Raw genomic sequence first — 23,398 nt, forward strand, 5'->3', positions numbered from 1 at the left:
AATTTATTTACCCGATTTTTTTTTGGGTCATTTAAAAATTCCCTTACTCTTTTGGACCATTTTCAAATTCCCTAACCTTTTGGAAACATTTTCTAACTCCCTGACCTTTTGGAAATATTTTCAAATTCCCTGACTTTTTGGAAACATTTTCAAATTACCTGATTTTTTGGAAACATTTTCAAATTACCTGACTTTTTGGAAACATTTTCAAATTCCCTGACTTTTTGGAAACATTTTCAAATTCCCTGACCTTTTGGAAACATTTTCAAATTCCCTGACCTTTTGGAAACATTTCCAAATTCCCTGACCTTTTGGAAACATTTCCAAATTCCCTGACTTTTCAAGGTCGCGTACGAACCCAGTACTACTCTATAGGCTGATAGTTTCTACTTAAAAATTATCGTTATTATTATTAATAAAATAATATTTTCGCATTACATTTATAAAAAGGTCGATTTGGTTTTTGTTTAAATTAAATTTGAATATTCCTTTTTCTGAATTTTCCGGAATGTGGCTCATTAAATTACTTAATTCTGAGCTGAAATAAGCATTATTCCTGGGGGAGGGGGGTACATTGTCTCCATGTCCCCCCAGATGCTACGCCCCTTAATTAGATTAAAAGCTTAAATTCATTTTTACTTTCTCCCACTAGTAATCTCAAGAACATTTTTTTTATTTACCTTTAAAAATAACGAATCAGCCTATCAAATACCTGGCTACTTATAGATAAACAAATTGAAGTAAACTTTTATTAATGAAATACCATGAAGGATCAAAAGACTGTCGGTAATACTGGAGAATGTTCACAATGTTCAAAGAGTTGCACATTTTAATTTTCATTTGATTATTTCAGCATTTCATCTTTGTAATGTGCTTTTTGTGATCTTCAGTTTTTGAAGAATTTTAGCCTTTATTGCGAAATATTTTAAGGTTTATTTTTAATTTAATTCGTGGAATTATTTCGCCCAGTACACCGCCTTTATGACAGTAGAAATAGAGGAGTTCTAGTTCTGATATACAGGGTTGCCACAATTTTTTCCCTGACTTTTCCAGGTTTTCCCTGACCATCTCCGGAGATTTCCCCCGACTTTTTTTGTTCCAAAATTGACTAATTTTTAAAATTCCCCGACTTTTAGACCCATATTCAAAGTCCCTGAATTTTCTAGGAATTCCAGGTAATGTGGCAACCCTAAATATACAGGTTGTTTCAAAAGGTTATGCAACAATTTGAAGGAGTTGTATATGTTTTTTTTTCCTATTTTCCTACTATGAGTGAAAAGAGCGCCAGAGAGCTTCAAAGTGTGGCCTACTAGCCCCTGGAAGTAGGCTGCAACAAGCGCAAAACCAAGCAGCAGGGAAACGCGAACATTAAGGTTTGGGTTCGTATGATAGGTAAAAAAGGACTTTGTAAACCAATCGAGGTAACCAGCGTAAAAAAGTAAACTTAAACAGTATTTAAAGTCCCTGCTGCTTGGTTTTGCGCTTGTTGCAGCCTACTTCCAGTAGTAGGCCACACTTTGAAGCTCGCTGGCGCTCTTTTAACTCATCGTAGGAAAATGGGGAAAAAACAGGCATACTTCTCAACTCACCCCCTACAACTCCTTAAAATTTTTGCATAACCTTTTGAAACACCCTGTAGAACCAGTTTTTAATTTACGTAAACAAGGAGATCTAAAGGAAATTGTGGAAACAAGAGCAACACGTGAACTCGGTTTTTGAAATTTTAATGAGCAAGATAGATCTAGAGCTAGTTTAAAATTCCAATTTCTGACATTATATAGTTGGCATGGCCACATTTCACGAATTACATTTCACTTTTCGTTTTGGTTAAAACCCTGCACGGAGTCAAATACTCTCGCTTTAATTTCTTATTTTCATCAATTATGCAAACTTATAAAATATTCTCTCGTGTAGTCTAATATAGGTTATTTTTTTCCATTATAGATAATGTTTTCTTTTTTTGTAATCTTGACATTTAAATACGTTAAAACTATACGTATCCTATTCCGACATGTAATATTTCTTCTACCGCCCTAAAATCAAGGTGGCGCGTTGACTGTTGTCGTTATTCTATCAAATTATATTTTTGTTGATTTGGAACGGCAAGCGGTGACACTACGAACATTTATTTACAAAAAGCGAGCGATAATTTACACCAAATTATGAAGCAAAAATGCGCGACACTTAGAATGGAACTTGGAAAAATATTCCACTTTGATAAAATGATTTTGCAGCTTCAGAAAGCTAAAATGAAAAGTAAAATATTTGGGTGTTGCGTTATATTTGATCTTACGAGATTTTCCACCCTAACCCAATATTAATTAATTAATATTAATTTGAACTCTTATCAATTTAAAAAAACGATTGTATCTACTTTTCTAAGGAACAGATTGTGACAAATAATATTTTCTTCGTAAAATATTTTTCCAAGTTTTCGGTAACATTGGAATTATACAATATACGTCAAAGAAATATATTATATACTTCTGATAACACTTAATGCCCAAAGACGTAAATAAATGCGCTGAAAATCTAATTGGTCAGATCGCGAAACTCTTCCTCATACAAGTATATTATTATTTAATATAGTAAACATATTTGTACTAGAGTGTAATATTTTATATTGAAAGCGTATAGAGAAGCGAATGAAAGAAAGCTTAGCTAAGCGGCCAAGTACTTTGGAATCCTTCTAATTTACTCCTGAGCGCATTTCATCATCATTTTTTTTATTATTTTATAATTTTAACAATAATTACACGTTATTTTAAAATTCACCTAACTGCGTGTAGTACCTACGTAATACAAGTTTTGATTCGTATAACAATAACCGCAATGAAAATCACCATTGAAAAAGCACACAACGCTACAGTTCTGATTTAAGAATATCCTATCGATAATAAATTAATTTCGCTAAATTATTAATTGTAACTCGGGGATTTAATTCAAATTAAGAGTCTAATAAAATAAACGGCATGACGCGTTATTTTTATTCGTAATATTGAATATTCATATTTTTTTAAAAACCGTCTAGTTTACGGTGGTTAACTTAAGGCTACTTAGCTATTGTCCGTAATAGGTATTGAGATCTACATTCAATATCTATTTATTATTATCATCATCATCATCATTATTATTATTACGTACATTATTTCTAACTGCATACTCACTGAAATCAAGGCTTTGGCTTGGCTAACACGCACAGTCATCAATGACTCAAAATGTTCACGATTTCTGCCAACGACCGAAATCTAAAATATCCCTATTTTTTTTTCAATTTTTAAACGACAAAAAACCATAACGCATTAAAATTTCAAGTCGAAAAAATACAGTGTTTGGACCCCGAAATAAACGCGTATCGTTTTCCTCAAGTAAACAACGTGACTTTGCTCTTTAGTCAACTTGGCGGGCAAAACGGAATAGCGGACCATCTTTCGCCAAGGACTACGGAATCGCGGATGAGCACGTGGTCGTGGCACCGCGGAATAAACGGCTATTTCATTTCCGACTCTAACCGCTAGGGGGAAATCTAGTTACTTCTTTGACAGTGAAATGTATAAAAAATAAAAGAAAATTCTGGTTTATTTCGTAGTCCTTATGTAATTATGAAGATGTCCGCTATGACAGACGCAGCCGGTCGACGAAGATAAAGTCTTAACACGCATTGCGATTTTAAAGTAAAGACCACGCAATTGATACGCCGATGTTAGAGATCGTAGCGCCGCCTCGTAACGCATTTATCGTCCGAATCAAATAAAAGCGAATAATTCACATTGCACAATTTTAAACCCACAAAACGCGATTGAGGATATAAAATTAAGTGGATTTTAAAAATGCGTTACGACCCGGAACGATATCTGACGTCGCTAGTAAATTCGCGACGCTGTACTCGGTTTATATCTACTCTGTAAAACGCGATAGTAGAGTAAAAAGCGGCGGCTGTTCGAGAATCTAATACAATGTTGCCAGCAACTCTAATAAAACACACGCGCATTAACAAATTCTAATAAACAATAATATCATAGTGCGTATTTAAAAATTAATTAACTAATTACACGTAGCGAGGAAACCGTTCTAAATACATTTTTTTCGATAATTTGAAATCGGCACAAATAGATCCTTAGTTAAAATGTTTTCCGAAATAATAATTTTTTTTGTCCTTGATGTTTCGAAATAATAGGTTCACAATTACGTAACACCACTATTTTCTTTTAGTCACTCGTCGTCTATTAAATATTTGTAAATATGATTGTATTATTATTATGTTACATCAATTTAAGAGATATTTTATATAGTTTTCCTTCAAATCAGTCCTACGTGTTTATTTTTGTCTAGACGCTATGTAAGTGTTAAGATTTGGCATATTTTTGTTTTCGAGGAGCGGAGGGGGAGGGAAAGAGGGGATGAAATTGTTTGTTTTCATCATTTCATTTTTTATCGGGTCGTCGAGTTTTTTTTTATACAAGTAGTTTATATTCCATAAATTATTTACATCTGTGATTTGGCCTGAAGATTCGTGCATCGTCTCAAAGCAGCCATCAGCCAGGGGGGGGGGGGGAGGGGGGAACAAACTCTCCTTAAAATATCAATCGCCCCGCGTTCGTCTTTCTTAGGAGTCCTTCGCCATCTTTTATATATTTTACAAAAGCAAAAACCGACGCGTCATCTTCTCTTAAGATTCATTATATTAAATTTTTCAATTAAAATAGAAGGCAACAAATCGGGTCAGTAGTCTCTACCTACTAGCGACATCTCTCGTTCGTCTCGCCAACTACTAGAATAAAAAATAAATATAACGCGTAAAATATCGCTTCGTCTGAGCGAACGAGAAATACCCGACGCGGATTTTAAAATTCGCGACTTTTCGTCAGTAACTTTTTTCTTTATTTTTATTTGTTTACCTATATTTCGCTAAAAAAAAAACATTTCTATAACTCGAAAGTGTATACTCGTATGGTCTCTAGTGATCGTTTCCGAATTTAACCGTGACGCGTTACCGCTAGTACTGAACTACACCGCTAGGACTACGAGTGGGAATAACAGCGAAACAAATCACGGTGAAAGTGGGAAACGTGTGAAAGTGGAGGAGAGAGAAAACAAAGAAGGAAACAGAATGATCGCGACTAAATGTGGGCGTCGGGGGCGGCTCGTCATACGGACGTCTCGTTGTGGCTGCCGGTGGAGGAGGTGGACCTGCGACGGGGCTCTTTGGGAGAGTTCTGCGTGGAGGGACCGTTAGATGGGGCTGGTGTCGGGGCGTCTATTTGGATCGTGATGCCGCAGTCGTCCTCGTCTTCTTCGTCTTCGGCCATCGTGGACAGCCGCTTCCGTTCCTCGTCGTTCATGGCGTCCTTCTTACTGCCTCTCTTTTTCTTCTTGCTGCAAAACAACAAACACGTTTCTAGCATACGAAAAAACTACACTCTTTTCATACCGATTACATTTCATAAAGCAATCTCAGGGTAAATATGAATAGAATAACGTCAGTGCTAGCAATAGCATAAGTGTATAATATTTTTACATAAATGTGCCACTTCCTATTCTTCACGTGCAAAAGTTTTACTGAAAGCTTTTAACAAGACAGACTGCATTTCGGGCTTCGTCGCCGTTTTGCGTCCGCTTGCTAACGCGACACAAGTAACCTTTGACAGCGCCTCACTACGGGGCAGTGGCGTAAATATCGCCCCCGCAGACCCCAAACGTTTATGATTAAAATTGGTGCTATTTAAAAGGGCCCCCAGTCGTTTTTCGTGGGGGGGGGGGGAGTTCCTAGTTACGCCACTGCTACGGGGAGATTTTCTTCTTGTGATGACGTCACTTCGTTACTAGCTCTCAGTAAAATATTCCCCAAAGTGACAAACTTATGAAAGAATATTATAGACTTATGGTACTAGGTGCGAATTTGATGGGTTTCGCGTAACAATTTGTTATGTTTGGCTGGTGGATTACAATAAGCGAGCTTCAATCATATCTAACACACGCGCAGTTAGACAAAAAAGCAGACGAGGTCAGGTTTGGCATCCCTTTGTTGTGATAATTACCATCTTAATAGTTATGTTTAAAGCCGATAGATGATGTTGTGGTTATTGAAACTCGCTTATTCAGAATTTATAATATATTTTTATTTTGAATATATTCTGTCAGCTAGCAGAAATTCTTAAAGGGCCACGACGTCTTTCGAATTTCGCTACATTTCCTGAGTTAACTCTGAAAAAAATAGCGGGAAAAATCCCAGAAAATGATTGGACGGATCTGCTATCAAGAGGTTTCAAACGCTTGAGTGGCCTTTTAAGTTTCATCATAAAAGATCGACTTCGAAAATGAGAAAACTAGAACAACTTACTAGTTTCTATCACACAAATTTCGATGACAAAATATATCACACTTTCTCTCTCCCCACATAACACTTTTTTCACATATTCTAACTTTGAATTAGAACTATTCACATACGCAAGTTAGTACGTGTTAGTAAAAAATATACGAAAAATTGTTATTGAAGTGGCTAGTATTTGTATTAATGTGAATAAAAACGAAAGGGGTTAGAAAAAATACTTTATTTAAGAACTTCAATTTTTTTTTCATAAATTACAAAATAGTAAAAAAGTAGATAAATATTTAAATTAAAAATAAATATGTCGTTTGAAATTTGAAAAACAAACAATCGCTTAATAACAAGTTGTGTAAAATACAAATACATGTACCACACGTTGTAGGGAGAGAGATTTGGCCAATAGGGTTCACATATTTTGAAAACCAAGTATTTGGCAATTTTTTTACCCTTTTCAATTAGATACGCGAGTATTTTTCAAGTTAATAATTAAGACGTTCTAATTGTTAAAAAAAAGTTCGAGCAAATAAATAAAATTTAAATAAAAATACATCAACCTTCACCGTCGCTGAAACAGAAATTAAAATGAAGATATTTTTAGAATAAGTCTCGTTGAGTTCATTGTTTCCATTGTGTTAAGCCAGAAGTAAATGAACCGAAGTTATCGAAATAGCGCTCAGAATCGGAGGGCGTTTTCCTTAGGAAAATGATGATAAAATCGAGTAAAAAAAAGCTAGTTTCCATCCCCGTCTTTTGACGCGATATATTGCACTTGGGAATTGTGGGTATAGCTATTTCTATGTATAAAAAATGGTTTCATAAAAACAAAAACCTTTTTTTTTGGCCTAGGAGCGCGCAAAATTTTAAATTAGTTTACAAAATGTAACTTCCTAAGGAAAACGCCTCCAACATGGGGAGTATAGCAGTCGGATAACGTCGGTTAATTTACTTCTGGTTAAGCTAAGTTGTACTCCAATGTCTATTGGGAAATTTTACACGACCCCTTTATGATTTTCTGGCTACCACACTGACATAAACGTTTCTACCGAAATTAACAAACTCTAAAAACTGTTTCAACGACGATGAATCGAAATGGAAACCGTTTCGTAACCATGGCGAGCGAGCACTGAGAAGTAATTGAACTATATGTTTAAGTAAATATTCAGCCATTTCTTAAATAAAGCTTTCCAGCCTTTCTAGCGGGCGAAATGGGCGCGAACCGACATTAAAAAAAGACTGAATACTGGAACGAATCGTGCTTAAAGGTAAACCTGAGCTGGAAATGATCAAACAATATCCGACCTGGCAGGAATTGGGACGACGACGCTAGTTTTGGCCTGAGATTTTGGGGTAATCTGCGCTTTCTGGTCAATGCTCTGCCACAGTCCAGTTTTAGATAACTGCTCGGTGATATTGATGTTGGACTGGTCTTCCTCCTTGAATCGCTCAACGGGCACTTTGAGAATGTTCCCGTTGGCCAGCGGAATGGCCACGTTACCGGAACTCGCATTTGGCACCATGCCCTGCATTCATTCAAAACCAATTTTAGCTTTAAGCCTACTCGGAAGAAACAGTTGTATAAGAGTTGCGAGACAGAGTAGACGCGATAATGTACACGATCCAGATGGAGCCGTTTCTCATTACTGATCAGTAGCAATGCGATATCCGTTTATAACTCGTAAACATTTCGTTTTCAGATATTCTTAAATAGACGAGTAAAAATTATCAATATCAATGGTCAAACTTTTCTAAAATCATGTACATTATCAAAAGCAGTTTCTTCAAACATTAACGCTACAGATTTTACGATATCAGTAACATTCTTCGTAATACCAAAAGTGACATAATTAACAAAAGTGTGTCAATCGGACCTATTTCTGAATGAATGTTACGAGCGAAATACAAGTTGGGACGGGAGAAGGAAAAGTATGATTTGGGGAGGGAAGGAAGTTAAAACCAACAATTAACGCCTCCTAGTGAGGAACGGAGGAACTAAGTAGCACTGGTCAAAGTTAGTGTATTTTTGATTTTTCGTCGTTCTGTGGAGATGCTATCGCCATCTACCTACGATATAATACCATATACTAAAAAAATATCCAGTAAGGCGACAATAAATAGTCTTTTATGCGGTCGATCTCGAGTCGAGCATTCATTAAACCTTTAGCATACGAAAGTACAGGGATTGTCATACTTTTGGTAATTATGTCACTTTGGGTAATACTAGCAAACTTCGTCCAATTACGAGAATGCTGATTTATAGAACGTAGCCCGATTTAAGTCTAGTAATGCATTTTCAAAATAGTTATTTTCGATTCGGTAAAATCTACTAGCGTGGATGTGGCGGAAGAACGTTTGGCCAGAACTACACTCGCGAGAAGTAAATCTTTACAAAATATACGTTTAATGACGGTAGTTCTGGAGGAAAAATGAAAAAGAGAGAGAAAATGTCGAGAGCATAATGGGTAAAAATAAACAACGTACACCTTTCTTTTTTTTCTTGCGTTTTTTCTTTATAAAAAAGTTTTAGGAACCAATGAAACCCCGGAGGAATAAAAAAGAATAACCAAATGGTTAAAAAGCTGCGGATTTCTGTTAGTTCAATGTTAGCCTCGAGCTCCTCACAATTCGCTACGATATCTATGTTTGGTTCATTTTCAAATACAGTCGAGATCACTTTTTGTAATCGTTTCACCGTTAACGAATTCAGCACGTGGTTACTTTCGCGGATCAGGCAAAAATGGACTTCGCGTTTAATTAATCATTAATTTCATTCCAATCGATTTTGGGTACTTCATTTTCGGTTATTTTCAAAAACAAATTAAAGTATTATTAATTCCGATGGTTCAAGTACTTCTCGTGTGCCGCGTATCATAATGAGTATCGTAAATTTCCAATTTGATTAAATATTTTTTATCGGTTAAAAAATTTCAAACGTTAAGTAAAGGAATAAATAAAATTTAGTAAACAATCTTAAACTTAAAAAAAAACAATTAAAAACCATGCGATGTTTTTCTACAGTTAGTGAAATTAAATCAAAGAATACGATAATCATGCAAAAGTAGTGGTTTCGACTGTATTTTTCGAATGATAAAAATAATAAAAAAAACAAGCACACAAAAAATATACTACAAATTTGAGCGTAAGTTTTCAATGCTTAGGGTTAATTTCAAGAGGCTTTTTAAAAAAAGACGTGAGATCAATGTTCAACTTGGGTCAATATAAACCATTCAATAAATAGAAATTGTTTCGCTTACTTACTAATAACCAAAAGCATCACTCGTCGAAAACTTACGCTTAAACTAGCTAATCTCAAAATCTAAAAAATAACTAGGTATCTAAAATACAATTTGGCTTAATGAGGTAGAAAGGAGGTGGTTTAAATAACTGAATACAGACTTGGATTTGGAACCTAGGAATGACTAGGTTGAAAAGCTAGTAAAGCGTGCTAGTATTTTTACCAGATCATCGCAGGCTAGCATGCAACACAACATCCAGCGCGTCCAAGCCTCACAACAACCAAATTTCTCTTCTTGGAGTTCCCATTGCCATTCGGCGGGGGCTTACGTTTCCTTGCAAATCTTTCGACCTTTTCTCGCGCTGACTAACACTAATCTTTCCAATAAATAGCTTTCCCGCGACCTAGCTAAATGCGTGAACAAACAGATTTTTTTAACGGTGAATAAAATTTCCTTTTATATTCTTTCCATGGTCCACTTAAAATATCATATAAACCAAATCTTATTTGCCCTTAATTTAGTTAACTTAACTAATTATGCCTTTAAATTAAACACCTTTTGGTCAAAACAGTCGATATGTCTGGAGCATCAAACTAAGCTTATTATGGTCTTAAATTAAACAACTGATCAACAGTCGATGTGTTTCGAGTAGCAAACTAAACAAATTATGGTCTTTCAATTAAACAACTTGTGATCAACAGTCGATGTGTTTAGAGTAGCAAACTAAACTAATTATGGTCTTTCAATTAAACAACTTGTGATAAACAGTCGATGTGTTTGGAGTAGCAAACTAAACTAATTATGGTCTTTCAATTAACAACTTGTGATCAACAGTCAATGTTCCGGGAGCAGCAAACTAAACTAATTATGGTCTTTCAATTAACAACTTGTGATCAACAGTCGATGTTCCGGGAGCAGCAAACTAAACTAATTATGGTCTTTCAATTAACAACTTGTGATCAACAGTCGATGTTCCGGGAGCAGCAAACTAAACTAATTATGGTCTTTCAATTAACAACTTGTGATCAACAGTCGATGTTCCGGGAGCAGCAAACTAAACTAATTATGGTCTTTCAATTAACAACTTGTGATCAACAGTCGATGTTCCGGGAGCAGCAAACTAAACTAATTATGGTCTTTCAATTAACAACTTGTGATCAACAGTCGATGTTCCGGGAGCAGCAAACTAAACTAATTATGGTCTTTCAATTAACAACTTGTGATCAACAGTCGATCTGCCTGGAACAACCTCTTTAGAAGATACCTGAGAGTGTATCTCTGGTAGCACAGATATTTTGCGTTACTAATTGATTAATTAACTAATTGTATCGTAAAGCTAGTGTCTAAAAAAGTCCAGAAAGACTTGCAAGGAAAGTCCAGGGGAAGTGGGATGTTCTTATAGGAAGCGAGGTAAAAAGAGCTTCTTTTGTTCGAAGGGGGCCTACCTGGGGTTCGCCGGAATTATCCTGTGGAGGAAAAACAGACAAAGGGAAGAAACATTAGGCCACAAACAAACATATCCTTCTCATATTGTCTCGCATTTGTGAATGTTAGGACGTTAATTACGCATTACAGACCGATCCCAACATTTACTTTTATATTTAAATTTTATACGGTTTTTGATAAACATTTAATGGTTGGTCTCGAGGAAAAGATGGGATCGGTATATAAAACCAAGCGAGGAATACCGTATAGTTGATGGTATAGTCAGAACGATAAAGAAAAACCACCATTAACCAAATACGATATAGCTCGATTTGAGTATATACACTAACAAGGAGAGTACCCGAGGTGTTTATTGCCGATTTGGTTCAAAGTCGGGCGTGATGTAGACCTATATGAGATATGAAATTTCCCAAAAGGAGACGTTGCAATACCCATTCGATTTACCATGGCAACCGAAAATGTTTTTGACCACTTAACACAAAAAAAACTCCATTTCAAAAAGCATGGGATTTTCTCGGTTTCGCAAAATTCGAAATTTAAAAAAAAAAATTAAAATCACGAAATGGGTAAATTGGACCACGTTTAGGTAAATTTCATCAAGTTTGGGTAAATTGGAACATTTTTGGGGTGAAATTGTAACAATTTTTGGGTAAAATAAGGAAATAATTTTAATTTTGATTTAAGTGGTCAAAACCCTTTTCGGTTGCCATGGAAAATCGAATGGGTAGTGCAACGTCTCCTTTTGGGAAATTTCATATCTCATATAGGTCTACATCACGCCCGACTTTGAACAAAATCGGCAGTAAACACCTCGGGTACTCTCCTTGTAAGCTCTATTCTATAAAGTTGAATTTCGCTAGGCTAACAAGTATCTAAAAATTAAATCATGCGCAATAAAAATGACGCGTACGATATTTACTAACCTAATTGAGCTAATCAATTAAAAACAATAACGTTTTCCCCCTTAAAAATGGGTAGAATGTCTTTGTACGCTACAAAAACTGAATATATTTTATAATTTTTTTTTCGGAAGAATGTAATAAACGTATTTTTATATTTTGGTAAAAACGACATTCAAAGGCGAAAAGAGTGTACTGACTTTGTTGTTTTCCTCCTCCTCGAGTTTCATCTGGTCCTCCAAATGCTTGCGCCGGGTCGTTTCCGGCATGACGTCGTCCAGAATTTTCAGTTCGCGTTGCGTAAAGAAGAAATCCAAAACTTTTCGAACGCCAATCATAACCACCAACTGAACAGAGAAGAAAACTTATAACGCCGAGCCGAGTGCCGTCAACAACTCAATAAGTCTTTCTACCCTAAAAATCTAACCAAGTGCGAATTAAGGTATCTAAGAATTTGGAAATGCGGAGATTCTAAACATCATCCTAGCATACTTTGTAGTTAGTCCGCTTTGGAATTTTAGTGACACTCACTAGTATGCTCGGGTGGTAGCGGAGGTTAATGCTATTCCCCCATACTCTTACAAGGAGACATCCCGAAGTGTAACCCACCGATTTTGTTCAAACTCGGGGGATTGGTAGACCTTCATGTAACTTGAAAAATCTTAAAGGGAATTTATTCAATGGGCAACCGTTTTGCCATGGCAACGAAAAATGTTTTTGACAACACAAAATATTAAATTTTCCCATTGAAAATAACATGGGATTTTGACCTCAAATTGATCAAAAGTTGATCAGTTTTTATGTTTTTTTTTGTCAATTTATATCTATTTTTTCTATTTTTGTCACTTTCGAAATTTTGAAATTGGTTAAAATTTTTCACAGGCCCTAGGAATCGTTCAGAATCCCATGTTATTTTCAATGGGAAAATTTAAATTTGTTGTTGTCAAAAACATTTTTCGTTGCCATAGCAAAACGGTTGCCCATAGGATTTTTCAAGTTACATGAAGGTCTACCAATCCCCCGAGTTTGAACAAAATCGGTGGGTTACACTTCGGGATGTCTCCTTGTTAGTACGTGAATATATCCTTGATTACGACGTTATAATTTGAGGTGACATAAATAAAGGTGACAAAATAGAGAAGAGACGATGGTTGGGAAACTTACCATGAGCGGAAAGGCGATCGAGGTTGGCTTGTACGATTTGATGACCCAGAGTAGAACGAGACAAGTCAATTGAATAAAGGTGAAAATGTGGCATCGAATTGTTGGAACGTGACGAAGGAACATGTAGTCCGGTTGGTATTTTTGGGGCATGAACATGATCAGCATCCGGTCAAAGAGCTAGTGACCACGCGGGGTATTTAATGTCCAATTTAGAAACTAACGGGTCTTCTGGGTGGCGATATACACATACCTGAGAACCTTTTAAAGATGACACACCCATGTAGAGGAAAACACCGTATAGAACTGGCATTGGAATACGCTGCGCGTAACACCAAGTTAGAAATTGAAATACTTGAAGAAAAAGTGAATAATATTGGTAGCTTACTCTCAAGACTGGAGTGAAGAATACGGAGAGACCGATCATGGAATTAATGATGATTTGCGAGACTCTTTGTTCCCGGACTCCCAAGAACTGGGGCTTCTCGCCCGGAGCGGCGCTCTCGCTCTCCATTTTGAGGGAGTTAACGTGCGTCATAGCCAAGACCGTGGCGGCCACGAACCACGGAAGACCCAATATAGAGCAAACGGCGATCAGACATGCCAACACGAATAAATCCAAGTGATATCCGCATCCTTTCTGCAAAACGCCGTGTCGAAAAGCGTCAGAATGGACTTCTGGCGGAAAGTATTCGGGAACTACGTACTTTAAGCTTGTTTTCTTTCCTGTTAATTATAACGGCCGTGATTTGTTGGTCCATAAAAATAAGAATGGTACACAGAAGCGCTGGCAAAAGAGCCGCGAGAGATGTCCACCATGGATTGTTTTTGAACCATGGAACCAACCAGCCACGGTGAGGAGATGTCGGCTATTCGAGGGAAAAGAAAAATGCGGGGGTCATCATGGTTATAACGGGCAACCCATTATGGTTTTAAAATAAGAAGCGTTACTGACCTTGAATTCGGCTGGGACTTGGAGTTTAGGAGTGCTTATACCACAAAGGAAGTCCATTCCTGTCATGCTAAATATTGCTATAACTACGGAAAAATCACTGACGAATTGACGAACCTAAACCAATATCATCGAGGAAACGAAATTGAAAAGGCGAGCTTCGTAGATGAAGGCTACGGCAAATGAGACTTACGGTGGTTGGGAAAAAAGAGGAGGTTTTGAAGTTCTTGAGGAAGACTGACAAGGAGAATGTCCCGGCGAATAAAATGACGGAGAACAAGAAGACATTGGGCACGTAATTGCAACCAATGCCCATCATGGTGCCGTTCTGGGCGGCACACTCGTACTTGCCAATGGCCGTCCAATTGTATATTTCATTCGCCTCCACGGCTTCAGTCCCGTTTGGTGGGTTGCAGACGCAGGCCAGGTTTATCGGCGAGCTCGCGTCCGTTAGCAAAGGATACTTAGTGTTGATGTTCAGCACCTACGACGAATTATCCGATTAGGCGACGTTTCATTCGTAACCTCAGCCATATGATACGAACTTTTTCAATTGCTTTGTAAATGAAAATTAAGGATATGAGGGTGGCGAAGTTTTCTTCCGTGAATCTGGTTATGTAGCATACGAGAGCGCTGGCGTCGGTAGCTACCAGGATCATCAGAATCGTCGATGTCCATAAACCAATCCACAACCGAAGTGGAAGGTAATCCAGCCCGTTATCTCTGCGAGTCAAATTAGTCTCGAAATACTTTAAAAAGCCACTGAAAGTGTCTTACTTGCAAAAGTCGTATAATATGGTTTCGAAGACCAGCACTGGTCCCGTGCTTCCTAAAATAGTCAGAGGCTGTCCACTGAAGAGACCGTAAATGACTCCGCAAATAGCCCCGGATAAAAGACTTTCCATAGCTGCCTGTCAAGAGCCAAAGGTTTTCGAACACGGTCAATTTTCGCGTCTCTAACTTCTTGTTCGGAGGAGATTAGAAAATACATGAATGGAACCTACTATATTTTGGCCAGTCGCGTCTTCTAACAAACCGCCGAACGTAATGATCGGAGCGATGCAAGCGAAGTATAGGAAAAAAATGGAAGCAACTGTTTGCATTGCGAACGCGTCCTTAAAGTCACTTAGGTAGAACGGTTTCTTCCGTTTTATGTCGTTGACTAGACCACCAAAAAACCTAAAATAATAAAATACTAGCGTAAAATGGCGAATATATATATAGGCGCTTCCTTTCGGGTAGAGCCCGTTCGTAGCACTTACCTTCCGGTTCTCTTCAAGCCGCTCTCGGCCCGTTCCTTCTCCTCCTCTTCCTCCAACTCCTCCATCGGTTTCACCTCCGGCACCTCTCCTTTTTTACGAGATTCCTAGATAGTGTAATACGCACGCGCCATAGTTAAGCGTTATTAATTTTACCAGAAACTAGTGACGTGCCTGAGACGGAATTTGGGTCGGAGGTTCGATTCTTATGCTAGGATCCCAAGCGCCAGGGGGCAACACTGTCACGGCGTCGAGAAATTCGTCGACACCCGCTAAGAGATCTTGCCGGCTTTTGGCTTTGTAGGCTACGTCGTGAAACACCTGCAACGAAAGGTAAGACGTTTAAAATCTAGAGCTAACGTCGAGAGCGTCATTGGGAAGAAGCGTGACGTACCTCGTCGGACATAAGAGTCGCCATGGCGCGTCCGATTTCGTGGTAGCGTCCCAGGTTGCCGGTGGGTCCGAGGAGGACGAATAAAAACCTGGTCGGTACGGGCACTTCCGTTAAGTCACCCAGATGGCAAGCTACTCCCAGTCGCACGAAAGCTATGACGGCACGATCCAGGAACTCGACTTCACCCACCAGAATATTCGACGCTTCCGCTCCGGGAGGAATTTTTTTCATGAACGGGTGATTTGTCTGGTGAAAAGTCGCGTCTTCATCAGATTCTGGAAACCAAAATCGACAAATCGGACACTAACCTTGTGTAGATCTGCCGAGCTCGTGTTTGAGCCGCCATCGCCGTGACCTCCGATGCTCAGTAAATTGCCCTGGTTACCCTGCAAAGAGTTTGAGCTTGGGCTGTGGGGCATGTTTCCGTTGCTAGCGCTGTTGCCGTTACCGCCTTCCGGGTGCATGTTTGAGGGAGAACCTGCGGAGGAACTCTTCTATCAATACCCGAAGACACTCACGCGTATCAAAGGGGAACAGACAGAATTTGATCATGGTACAATACTGTTCGTAAATCGTTGCGGGAATTTGATATTAATAGGTTCGGATTTCATTAGTAGACCTTTTGTTTAGAATTAATGCATGACCTTGAAATGGTTCGAGCAACTAGCGGTCATTTCCCATAACAGTGCTTTAAACAGGGGGACACAGTTGATAGTTTTCGCATAGCTATGTTAGCATGCGCGAGGCTATATATTAATTTGTAAAACTAATCGGAGCGTAATTTCGACCAATTAGTTGTACAACGGGTAATTTTCATCTCTTTAGACATTTACGAGAAACGCGGGGTTTTTTTTGGATGCGATTATAAAACCATTTTATCTCGTTAACTTGTCTAAATATTAGTACTTGTTCTAATTAAGTTACGTGGAAAGATTTAATGGTGAGTAAATATTGTTTTCGGCAAGGGTGCTTCATTCCTGATATAGAATAAAGATTCAACGCATACTGCTTTCTGGTTCGTGAATGATAGGTAACTTGGTAAAATCTGGTTTCCAGTCTTTGAGACTGGTTGGCGACGAAGGGGCCGAAACGTACCAGATACCACTGGATTGACGGTCCAGAGCGACCGCTGACGCACCTATAGACGACACCACCGACAATTCGAAAGAAATCCGCTTAAGAACGTGAAATATTTCGACTGTATACAGCGAATCGTATTATTTACGGTATAGCTATCTAGAAAAACGCGTCTAATACACAAAACAGTTGAAATTTAAGATATAATTCTTCCTAACAGATGTCGCTTTTATGGCGCGGTTGATAACGGAAAGGGCGCTTACTGTGAGACGAGAACATGCTTTTGCTGGAATTGCGTCCGATGTCGGCGAGGGACCTGATGAGGGGCAGCCTGGAGCCCTTTTCGCCCTTGTCGTGTCGGGGCTCGTGTTGATGTCGATGTCGTCTCAAGAGAGCTTCTTTGATCCTTTCGCGCAGGTCGGCTTGAAGGTGACCGGCGTTGATCATGTTCTCCAGCACCAAATCTGGCGGAGTGAAAACGGAGGACATTGTATCGAGATTGGCGAGCCGGGCTGGCGTTCGATTCGGGTATGTTTTGGGGGAAGCTCGACAAAAACATGTTTTACATTGTACTTCTCTACGAAAGCGTACCGGCAATCTGGTCCAAGGATCCAGCTTCCATGTCCAGCATGACCGTGCCGTTGAGGATGCAGGAGCGCAGCTCGAAGAGGGAATGCAGCGAGATGGTGGCCACGTGAGGTTTGGACCACCGATTGCCGCCTTCTTCAACGTCCTCCTCGAATTTCACCCAGCGCGCCGTCTCGCGCCACTCCATCTCGTCGCCGTCCACGTGCAGCTCCTCCATTTCGCTGAACAGCGGGTGAGACTCGTGCATCCCGTCCTCCTCTTCTCCCAAAATAAAGTGCACCCTTTCCGCCGGAGGGGTAACTGCCAAGGAACCACAGAAAACCACGATCAACGCGAAGGAACCCTTTCTCGATATTGGTAAGCCTATGTTTCAATTTGTTTCTTCTAAAATGTTAGTAAATATTAAAAGGGTGACCACGGTAAATAAGGGTGACCACGGTAAATAAGGGTGACCACGGCAAATAAGGGTGACCACGGCAAATAAGGGTGACCACGGCAAATAAGGGTGACCACGGCAAATAAGGGTGACCACGGCAAATAAGGGTGACCACGGTAAATAAGGGTGACCACGGTAAATAAGGGGGACCACGGTAAATAAGGGGGACCACGGTAAATAAGGGGGACCACGGTAAATAAGGGGGACCACGGTAAATAAGGGGGACCACGGTAAATAAGGGGGACCACGGTAAATAATGGGGACCACGGTAAATAAGGGGGACCACGGTAAATAAGGGGGACCACGGTAAATAATGGGGACCACGGTAAATAAGGGGGACCACGGTAAATAAGGGGGACCACAGTAAATCTCAACAAAAAATATAGGAAAAATAAGAAATTCGCAGTCGATTTATAGGATTTTCTAGGATTTTTTTGTAAAATAAAGGAATATATTGGATAATTTCTGGTGAAATAACGGAAGACTTTTTAATTTTTGACTACCGTAGTTTGCAACGGGTAAAGGAACTTCCTAAAAAAATGGAAAAAATTTATACAAGGGCATGGAAAATATAGGAAAAAGTTATAAAATATAGGAGATGTGGTCACCGTCACCGTCACCGTGTATTAGAACACAAATTTTTAAATTAAAGCGGATAAGTAAAATTCTCTAACGTAGTTAATCACGTGAAAATATACCAGGTCTGGGTTGACGCGCATTTTAAATCATAACATTACATGGCTAAATAAAGGTTGTTACGCTCGACGTGTTCCGATGACCTATTTCGAGTTCTCAAGCTCTTGGTTCAAACATCTTGTAAAGTTAAATTCTTGGAATACTTAACATCCCTTATCGTGAAACTCGCTAACGTAGGCGGAAGCGAAGTTGTAGGCAGTCTCCGATACTTGGCAATTTAATTTAGCCGAATATATTCCTAACATAAATCACGACCCATCGCAAAGTTAATTTTAAGAAAATTCCCCTCCAAACTAAAACTAACAACCAGAATTTGCATATTATTTCCCCGAAAGGATCCCCGATAGTTTATCCACGTTTTAAGGCGCGCGCCGATTAAGGCTTTAAGGTTAATTTGGTTAATGGAAGCGAAACGCGCTAGAACGAGCGGCAGGTTTCATTAATGGCGCGGCCGTGAAGGGGGAAGCAGTCGTTGATTGATTGTCCGCCACGAGTAGCCTTCTTTCGGCCAGACTTACCTGGTCTGTGAAGGTCGGTGACGTAGTCCGTTGCCATGCCATCCTCCCGGCGCTTGTGTCCCGCGTGGCCGTTGCGGGCATGGTGTCTGTGACGTCGGTGGTGACCTCGACGCCGATAGCTGGGAACGTGCAAGCCAACGTACACCGTGTGAGCCCTATGGCCTGCGCCAATCGTGACAAAACAAAAATAAATAAGATTATTCGGAGAATACCAATAATATTGTTTCATTTGAATAATTGGGCCCTAAATGGCCTTTTAATGACATTGCTACGAGCAATCTAATCCCGAAGGAGAAATACAATAACCATTCTAATAGATTATCTATTATTGCCTGCTGGGAATGGTAAACATTCGAATTACCGATATTTCAGAACACTATCTCGGAGACTGGTAATTTTTCGCTATAATAAATTTAACGAATGACTAAACTTAGCCTTGGACGAGTCTTAAAACGATATGGCGGCAAGCGGAAATAAAATATTATATCCGTAACAACGAAAATCGTAACGTTCAATAGCGTCAGATCTACCGCAACGAAGGCCTTACAACCAAACCGGACCGTTAACGTCGAAATAATTGATTAAAGGACAATTAACGAAGGCGAAATCCGAAATGGGCGAAGGCGGATGGGAATAGAGTAAGTCTTACGTTTCTTTCGTGCCTTCTTCTTGGGTCGCATCTCCCGGATACTAATGGAGGCGGCTGCATGGCGAGTCGAACGCGGAAAACACTTTGGCGAGCGCCATTGACCAATAACCGACGCTTCCTTCCCATTTGGTTTTCAAATCTGATAATTGGTTTTGTCTCAGCTGAGGAAGGAGAGACAATGACGCCATCCTCGCCAAAGGGACCAAGCGACCGATCTCGACTTCGCAGATACGACCAACTTGTCACGCGCGTTTTACCATACGCGCGAAGGTACGCTGGAAAGGACACGCCGCCTAATACGCCGTAGACGCGAAAGCAGCGCCGAGCAAAGGGCGCCTGAAAGGAAATATCCATCGGTTTCCTATTATTAAAAAACGCTAAACGGCGTTTGACTCAAATTGACTGTCCCACATCGCGACGTAAGTGTATCTATAGTCTGCGACTATCCGTGTCAACCACAGACTATCGATTTAACCCCGACAGGACCTAAAAGCCGTAAGAGACCTAGCTAATTATTCCCAATCGCTTCGCTTAATGAGACGACCATCAAAGGCCTTTATTAGTCAACAAAAATAGATAATTCGCGAGTAATGGCGAAAGTAGCGAGACGTCTGGACGGGTTGTCACTCCTCGACCTTATCCCGTCTCTATATAGTCCGTGGACAATCATTGTAAACTTAAATCTGTTCCGAGTAACTGATATCAACCTATGAAAGTGGTCGCCGCTGGCAAAAGGCCAAGCTGGTTTTTCCCCCGTTCTCGTCGGCCCAATCGAGCGGCGAACAGAACAAAAAAATTAGCCAATAAATAGCGACACGAGTTGCGTCAATTTTGACGAGCGCCTTTCAATTTATTAATCGGGTTAAAATCTAGCCACATTAAGAAGGGTGGTTCCTCGCAATAATTTCAATCAGAACGTCAAAAGGTTCTAACGCTTTTTAGTTCAACGGACTCTTAGAGTAAATTCAGTTCTCCGAGGATAAAAAATGAGAGCGCTCACTTACAGGGGCGAGAAAATGATTGACTCGTACATATAGCCAGGTATAAATGACGTTATTTACAAGTGTCGTAACCACGCGAAGCGAAGACACTCAATTTAGCGTTATGACTCCATTCAATTTTATACCTTATTAGAGCGATTTTAGGATATAATATTAAATAAAAAACTACTTATATACATTGAATCCTTTCTTAAAAGATATACTATAATTTCAAGAAGTGATTTATTAATAAATGAAAATTATGTTACAGATTGGCCACATTTTTTCAGAATCAAATTCCCCGACTTTTCCAGGTTTTCCCTGACCATCTCTGGAGTTTTCCCATTCTTATTTTGTTCCACAATTTTGCGTTTTCTAACTTGTATTTTAGTAAAGGTTTCCTATTTTCAAACCAAAATTAAATTTCCTGACATTGCCCTGATTTTTAACATTCTTGACATTTCTAGTGATTCCAAGTTTTCCAGGTACTGTGGCAACCCTGTGTTTATTGGAGATCTTTGTAAAGTAAATTCCGAAAATGGTCTGTCGAAATTGTGTTGTTACTTCGGTGGTAGAGATGTCAGGGCCCCCTTATAGGAACGTTGAATGATTTGATTAATTTTTTTCCAAGGCTTCCACAAGCCCCCGGCTCCCTTGAATGAATTTATAGGTGCGCCACTGGCAGACGGAAATAATGATGTAGACGAAGTTAATATATCTAATGGCAAGCCCTCCCTGTATGGGTTCCTTCATCGGTCCCTTTGCGTTTTGGGTGGGAAAACTATCTCAGATTCTACCATAGCTCTGGGTTTTGGGGGTGGGTGAAAAAATCTCAGATTTCAGCGTCGCTTTCGGTTTTGGGCGAGAAAATAATCTCAGATTTCAGAGTCACTTTCGGTTTTGGGCGAGAAAAGATGTTCAGATTTCAGTGTCACTTTGCTTTTTGGACGAGAAAAGAATTTTAGATTTCAGCATTTTCGGTTTTGGGCGATAAAAGAATCTCAGATATCAGTGTCACTTTCGGGTTTGGGAGAGAAAAGAATCTCAGATTCCAGCGCCGCTTCGCGTTTTGGGCGTAAAACCTATTCCCGATTCCAGCGTCCAGTGGCGTCGTTTGGGAGTTTTAGGCGGCGCTGGAGCCACCTGAAAAATTTCTGAAGCGCCACCTAGAATTTCCGAAAAGCGCCTCCTAAAATTCAGAATTTTTCCAATTCACTTGGCGAAAAGTTTCTTCAAACTTAAAACGGGAATCAAATTTTTTCCTAGTTGGCCTCAATGTTTCAACTTTACAAACCGTTTTGAGACGCCCTGACCAGTGCTTATGGCTTAAGCGCCACCAGTTTTGAAATCCTGGTGACGCCACTGCCAGCGTCACTTACAGTGTCAATAGTACACGTGTTTTTTAAGACTCCTTTGATTTGGAAAAGCTTTAAAATACTTCCGCTATATGTTCGAGCGAACATAGTGAGTAGACGCACCTTCGAAATCCTTGTCGGTGTAGCTGTGGTGGGTGGTGAGGGCTCCGGGATCCTTCGGGGCTTCATCCAAATTCGACGACTCCATCTTTTTGCTCTCCATCCAAGGTCTGTTCGTTGGCAAACCGAGAACGAAAAATAAAGACAAACAAACATTAACTCGTCTTCAACGACATCTTATCAACACACCCCCGAGAAACACGCGAACAAATCCAAGTCGACAAAAATCACATTTAATTCATCGAAATTGTCCTTCGCGTAAACTCCGATGAAAATAAGTCATATTTTTAGTTCTACCTTATAAAAACGAATCCGTGGTCGGCGTGAATCTCGACGAATTTAGAAGCAGGAACATGAAAGTGGTCTTTATTAGGCGCCGCGGTACATACGCGTTGTTGCAAAAGAATCAATTTTCGCGACGCTACGACGAAACGAGCCTCTCGAAGGACGTCGCGTCTAACGACGTTTCGCGTTTACGTAACTTTGGATAGAATTCCGGTTATATACGGGTGTGTAACTATTGCAAAGCAATCGAATTATCATTATTTAACACTCATCGCGGTGGCAGCAGAATTTAACTCGACGTATCCCCGATTCCGCGACCCGATTTTGTCAAAGAAACCTTTGAAAATGAGTTGGTATTTTGCATAACGCGTTGTCTCTATCTTTCTCTGGTTTTGGCGGGAATACCTGTTACAAGCCCAAATTAACATTTACTTTGTAATACACCACGCGACCTTTATGAAATATTTCTAAACCAGGTCACTAACTGGAACGCGCGGCTTTTTCGGGTTCTGCCTCTACAAGTAGGTTAGCGCGCCTAAACACGATCGAACCAACGTGGTTACGCCATCAATTTTAGACGGGGCTTTTTCGCAGATTTACCCCGTTACTTCGAGTCGCGCTATTGGGTTTAATTAGTACGATCACAACAGATACCGAGTCGTAAGCACGCGGCTTAGACCAGGGAATCGACCGATTTTAAATTTTAATCGATCATAAGCATTAAACGGACAACTATTCGATCATGTTTAACCGTTTTGAAAATTAACCGCGGGGTGAAATTTAAAATCCTGTCAGTGAATCGAATCTCGCCTTCCAGGCTCGGGTTTTCCCCATTAAACGTTACTCAACCAAATATCATCAAAGATTTCGATAAAAATGCAACTTTTAATACCACATTTTAAAAGGTAAATATTGCGAACCAGAATCCATTAATATCATCTACCTTCGAAGCAATAACCAATTAAATACTTAGCAAAATATCTTTTAAAGATTCGTCTAATGGGTTCTAATTAATTACTTCA

At 39.5% G+C, this 23,398-nt stretch overlaps 1 protein-coding gene across 9 annotated transcripts in view; it reads right to left on the reverse strand.

Moving 5' to 3' along the window:
- Positions 1-1,708: 1,708 nt before the first annotated feature.
- Ndae1 (Na[+]-driven anion exchanger 1) overlaps positions 1,709-23,398 on the reverse strand; it is an 81,816-nt gene continuing 60,126 nt past the window's right edge. For 4 of the 9 annotated variants that reach the window (XM_090172941.1, XM_090172945.1, XM_090172943.1 and 1 more), the window contains exons 2-24: positions 22,095-22,201; positions 18,988-19,149; positions 17,341-17,637; positions 17,013-17,213; positions 16,679-16,810; positions 15,981-16,150; positions 15,673-15,918; positions 15,453-15,599; positions 15,282-15,385; positions 15,024-15,198; positions 14,797-14,930; positions 14,565-14,742; positions 14,213-14,503; positions 14,023-14,136; positions 13,775-13,936; positions 13,456-13,707; positions 13,321-13,389; positions 13,071-13,247; positions 12,107-12,253; positions 11,007-11,027; positions 8,807-8,833; positions 7,628-7,848; positions 1,709-5,376 (exon numbers count right to left, since the gene is read on the reverse strand). In XM_090172941.1, coding sequence (XP_090029067.1) covers positions 5,148-5,376; positions 7,628-7,848; positions 8,807-8,833; positions 11,007-11,027; positions 12,107-12,253; positions 13,071-13,247; positions 13,321-13,389; positions 13,456-13,707; positions 13,775-13,936; positions 14,023-14,136; positions 14,213-14,503; positions 14,565-14,742; positions 14,797-14,930; positions 15,024-15,198; positions 15,282-15,385; positions 15,453-15,599; positions 15,673-15,918; positions 15,981-16,150; positions 16,679-16,810; positions 17,013-17,213; positions 17,341-17,637; positions 18,988-19,149; positions 22,095-22,201 — 3,763 coding nt within the window. In that variant the 3' untranslated portion in view covers positions 1,709-5,147. Of the gene's footprint in view, positions 5,377-7,627; positions 7,849-8,806; positions 8,834-11,006; positions 11,028-12,106; positions 12,254-13,070; positions 13,248-13,320; positions 13,390-13,455; positions 13,708-13,774; positions 13,937-14,022; positions 14,137-14,212; positions 14,504-14,564; positions 14,743-14,796; positions 14,931-15,023; positions 15,199-15,281; positions 15,386-15,452; positions 15,600-15,672; positions 15,919-15,980; positions 16,151-16,678; positions 16,811-17,012; positions 17,214-17,340; positions 17,638-18,987; positions 19,150-22,094; positions 22,202-22,388; positions 22,408-23,398 lie in introns of those variants that run through there. The other 5 variants (XM_090172947.1, XM_090172944.1, XM_090172949.1 and 2 more) reach the window with 5 other exon arrangements.

Source organism: Leiobunum rupestre, chromosome 4 (assembly GCF_980474605.1).
Source record: "Leiobunum rupestre chromosome 4, qqLeiRupe1.1.hap1, whole genome shotgun sequence".
In the NCBI taxonomy this organism is placed as follows: Eukaryota; Metazoa; Arthropoda; class Arachnida; order Opiliones; family Sclerosomatidae; genus Leiobunum; species Leiobunum rupestre.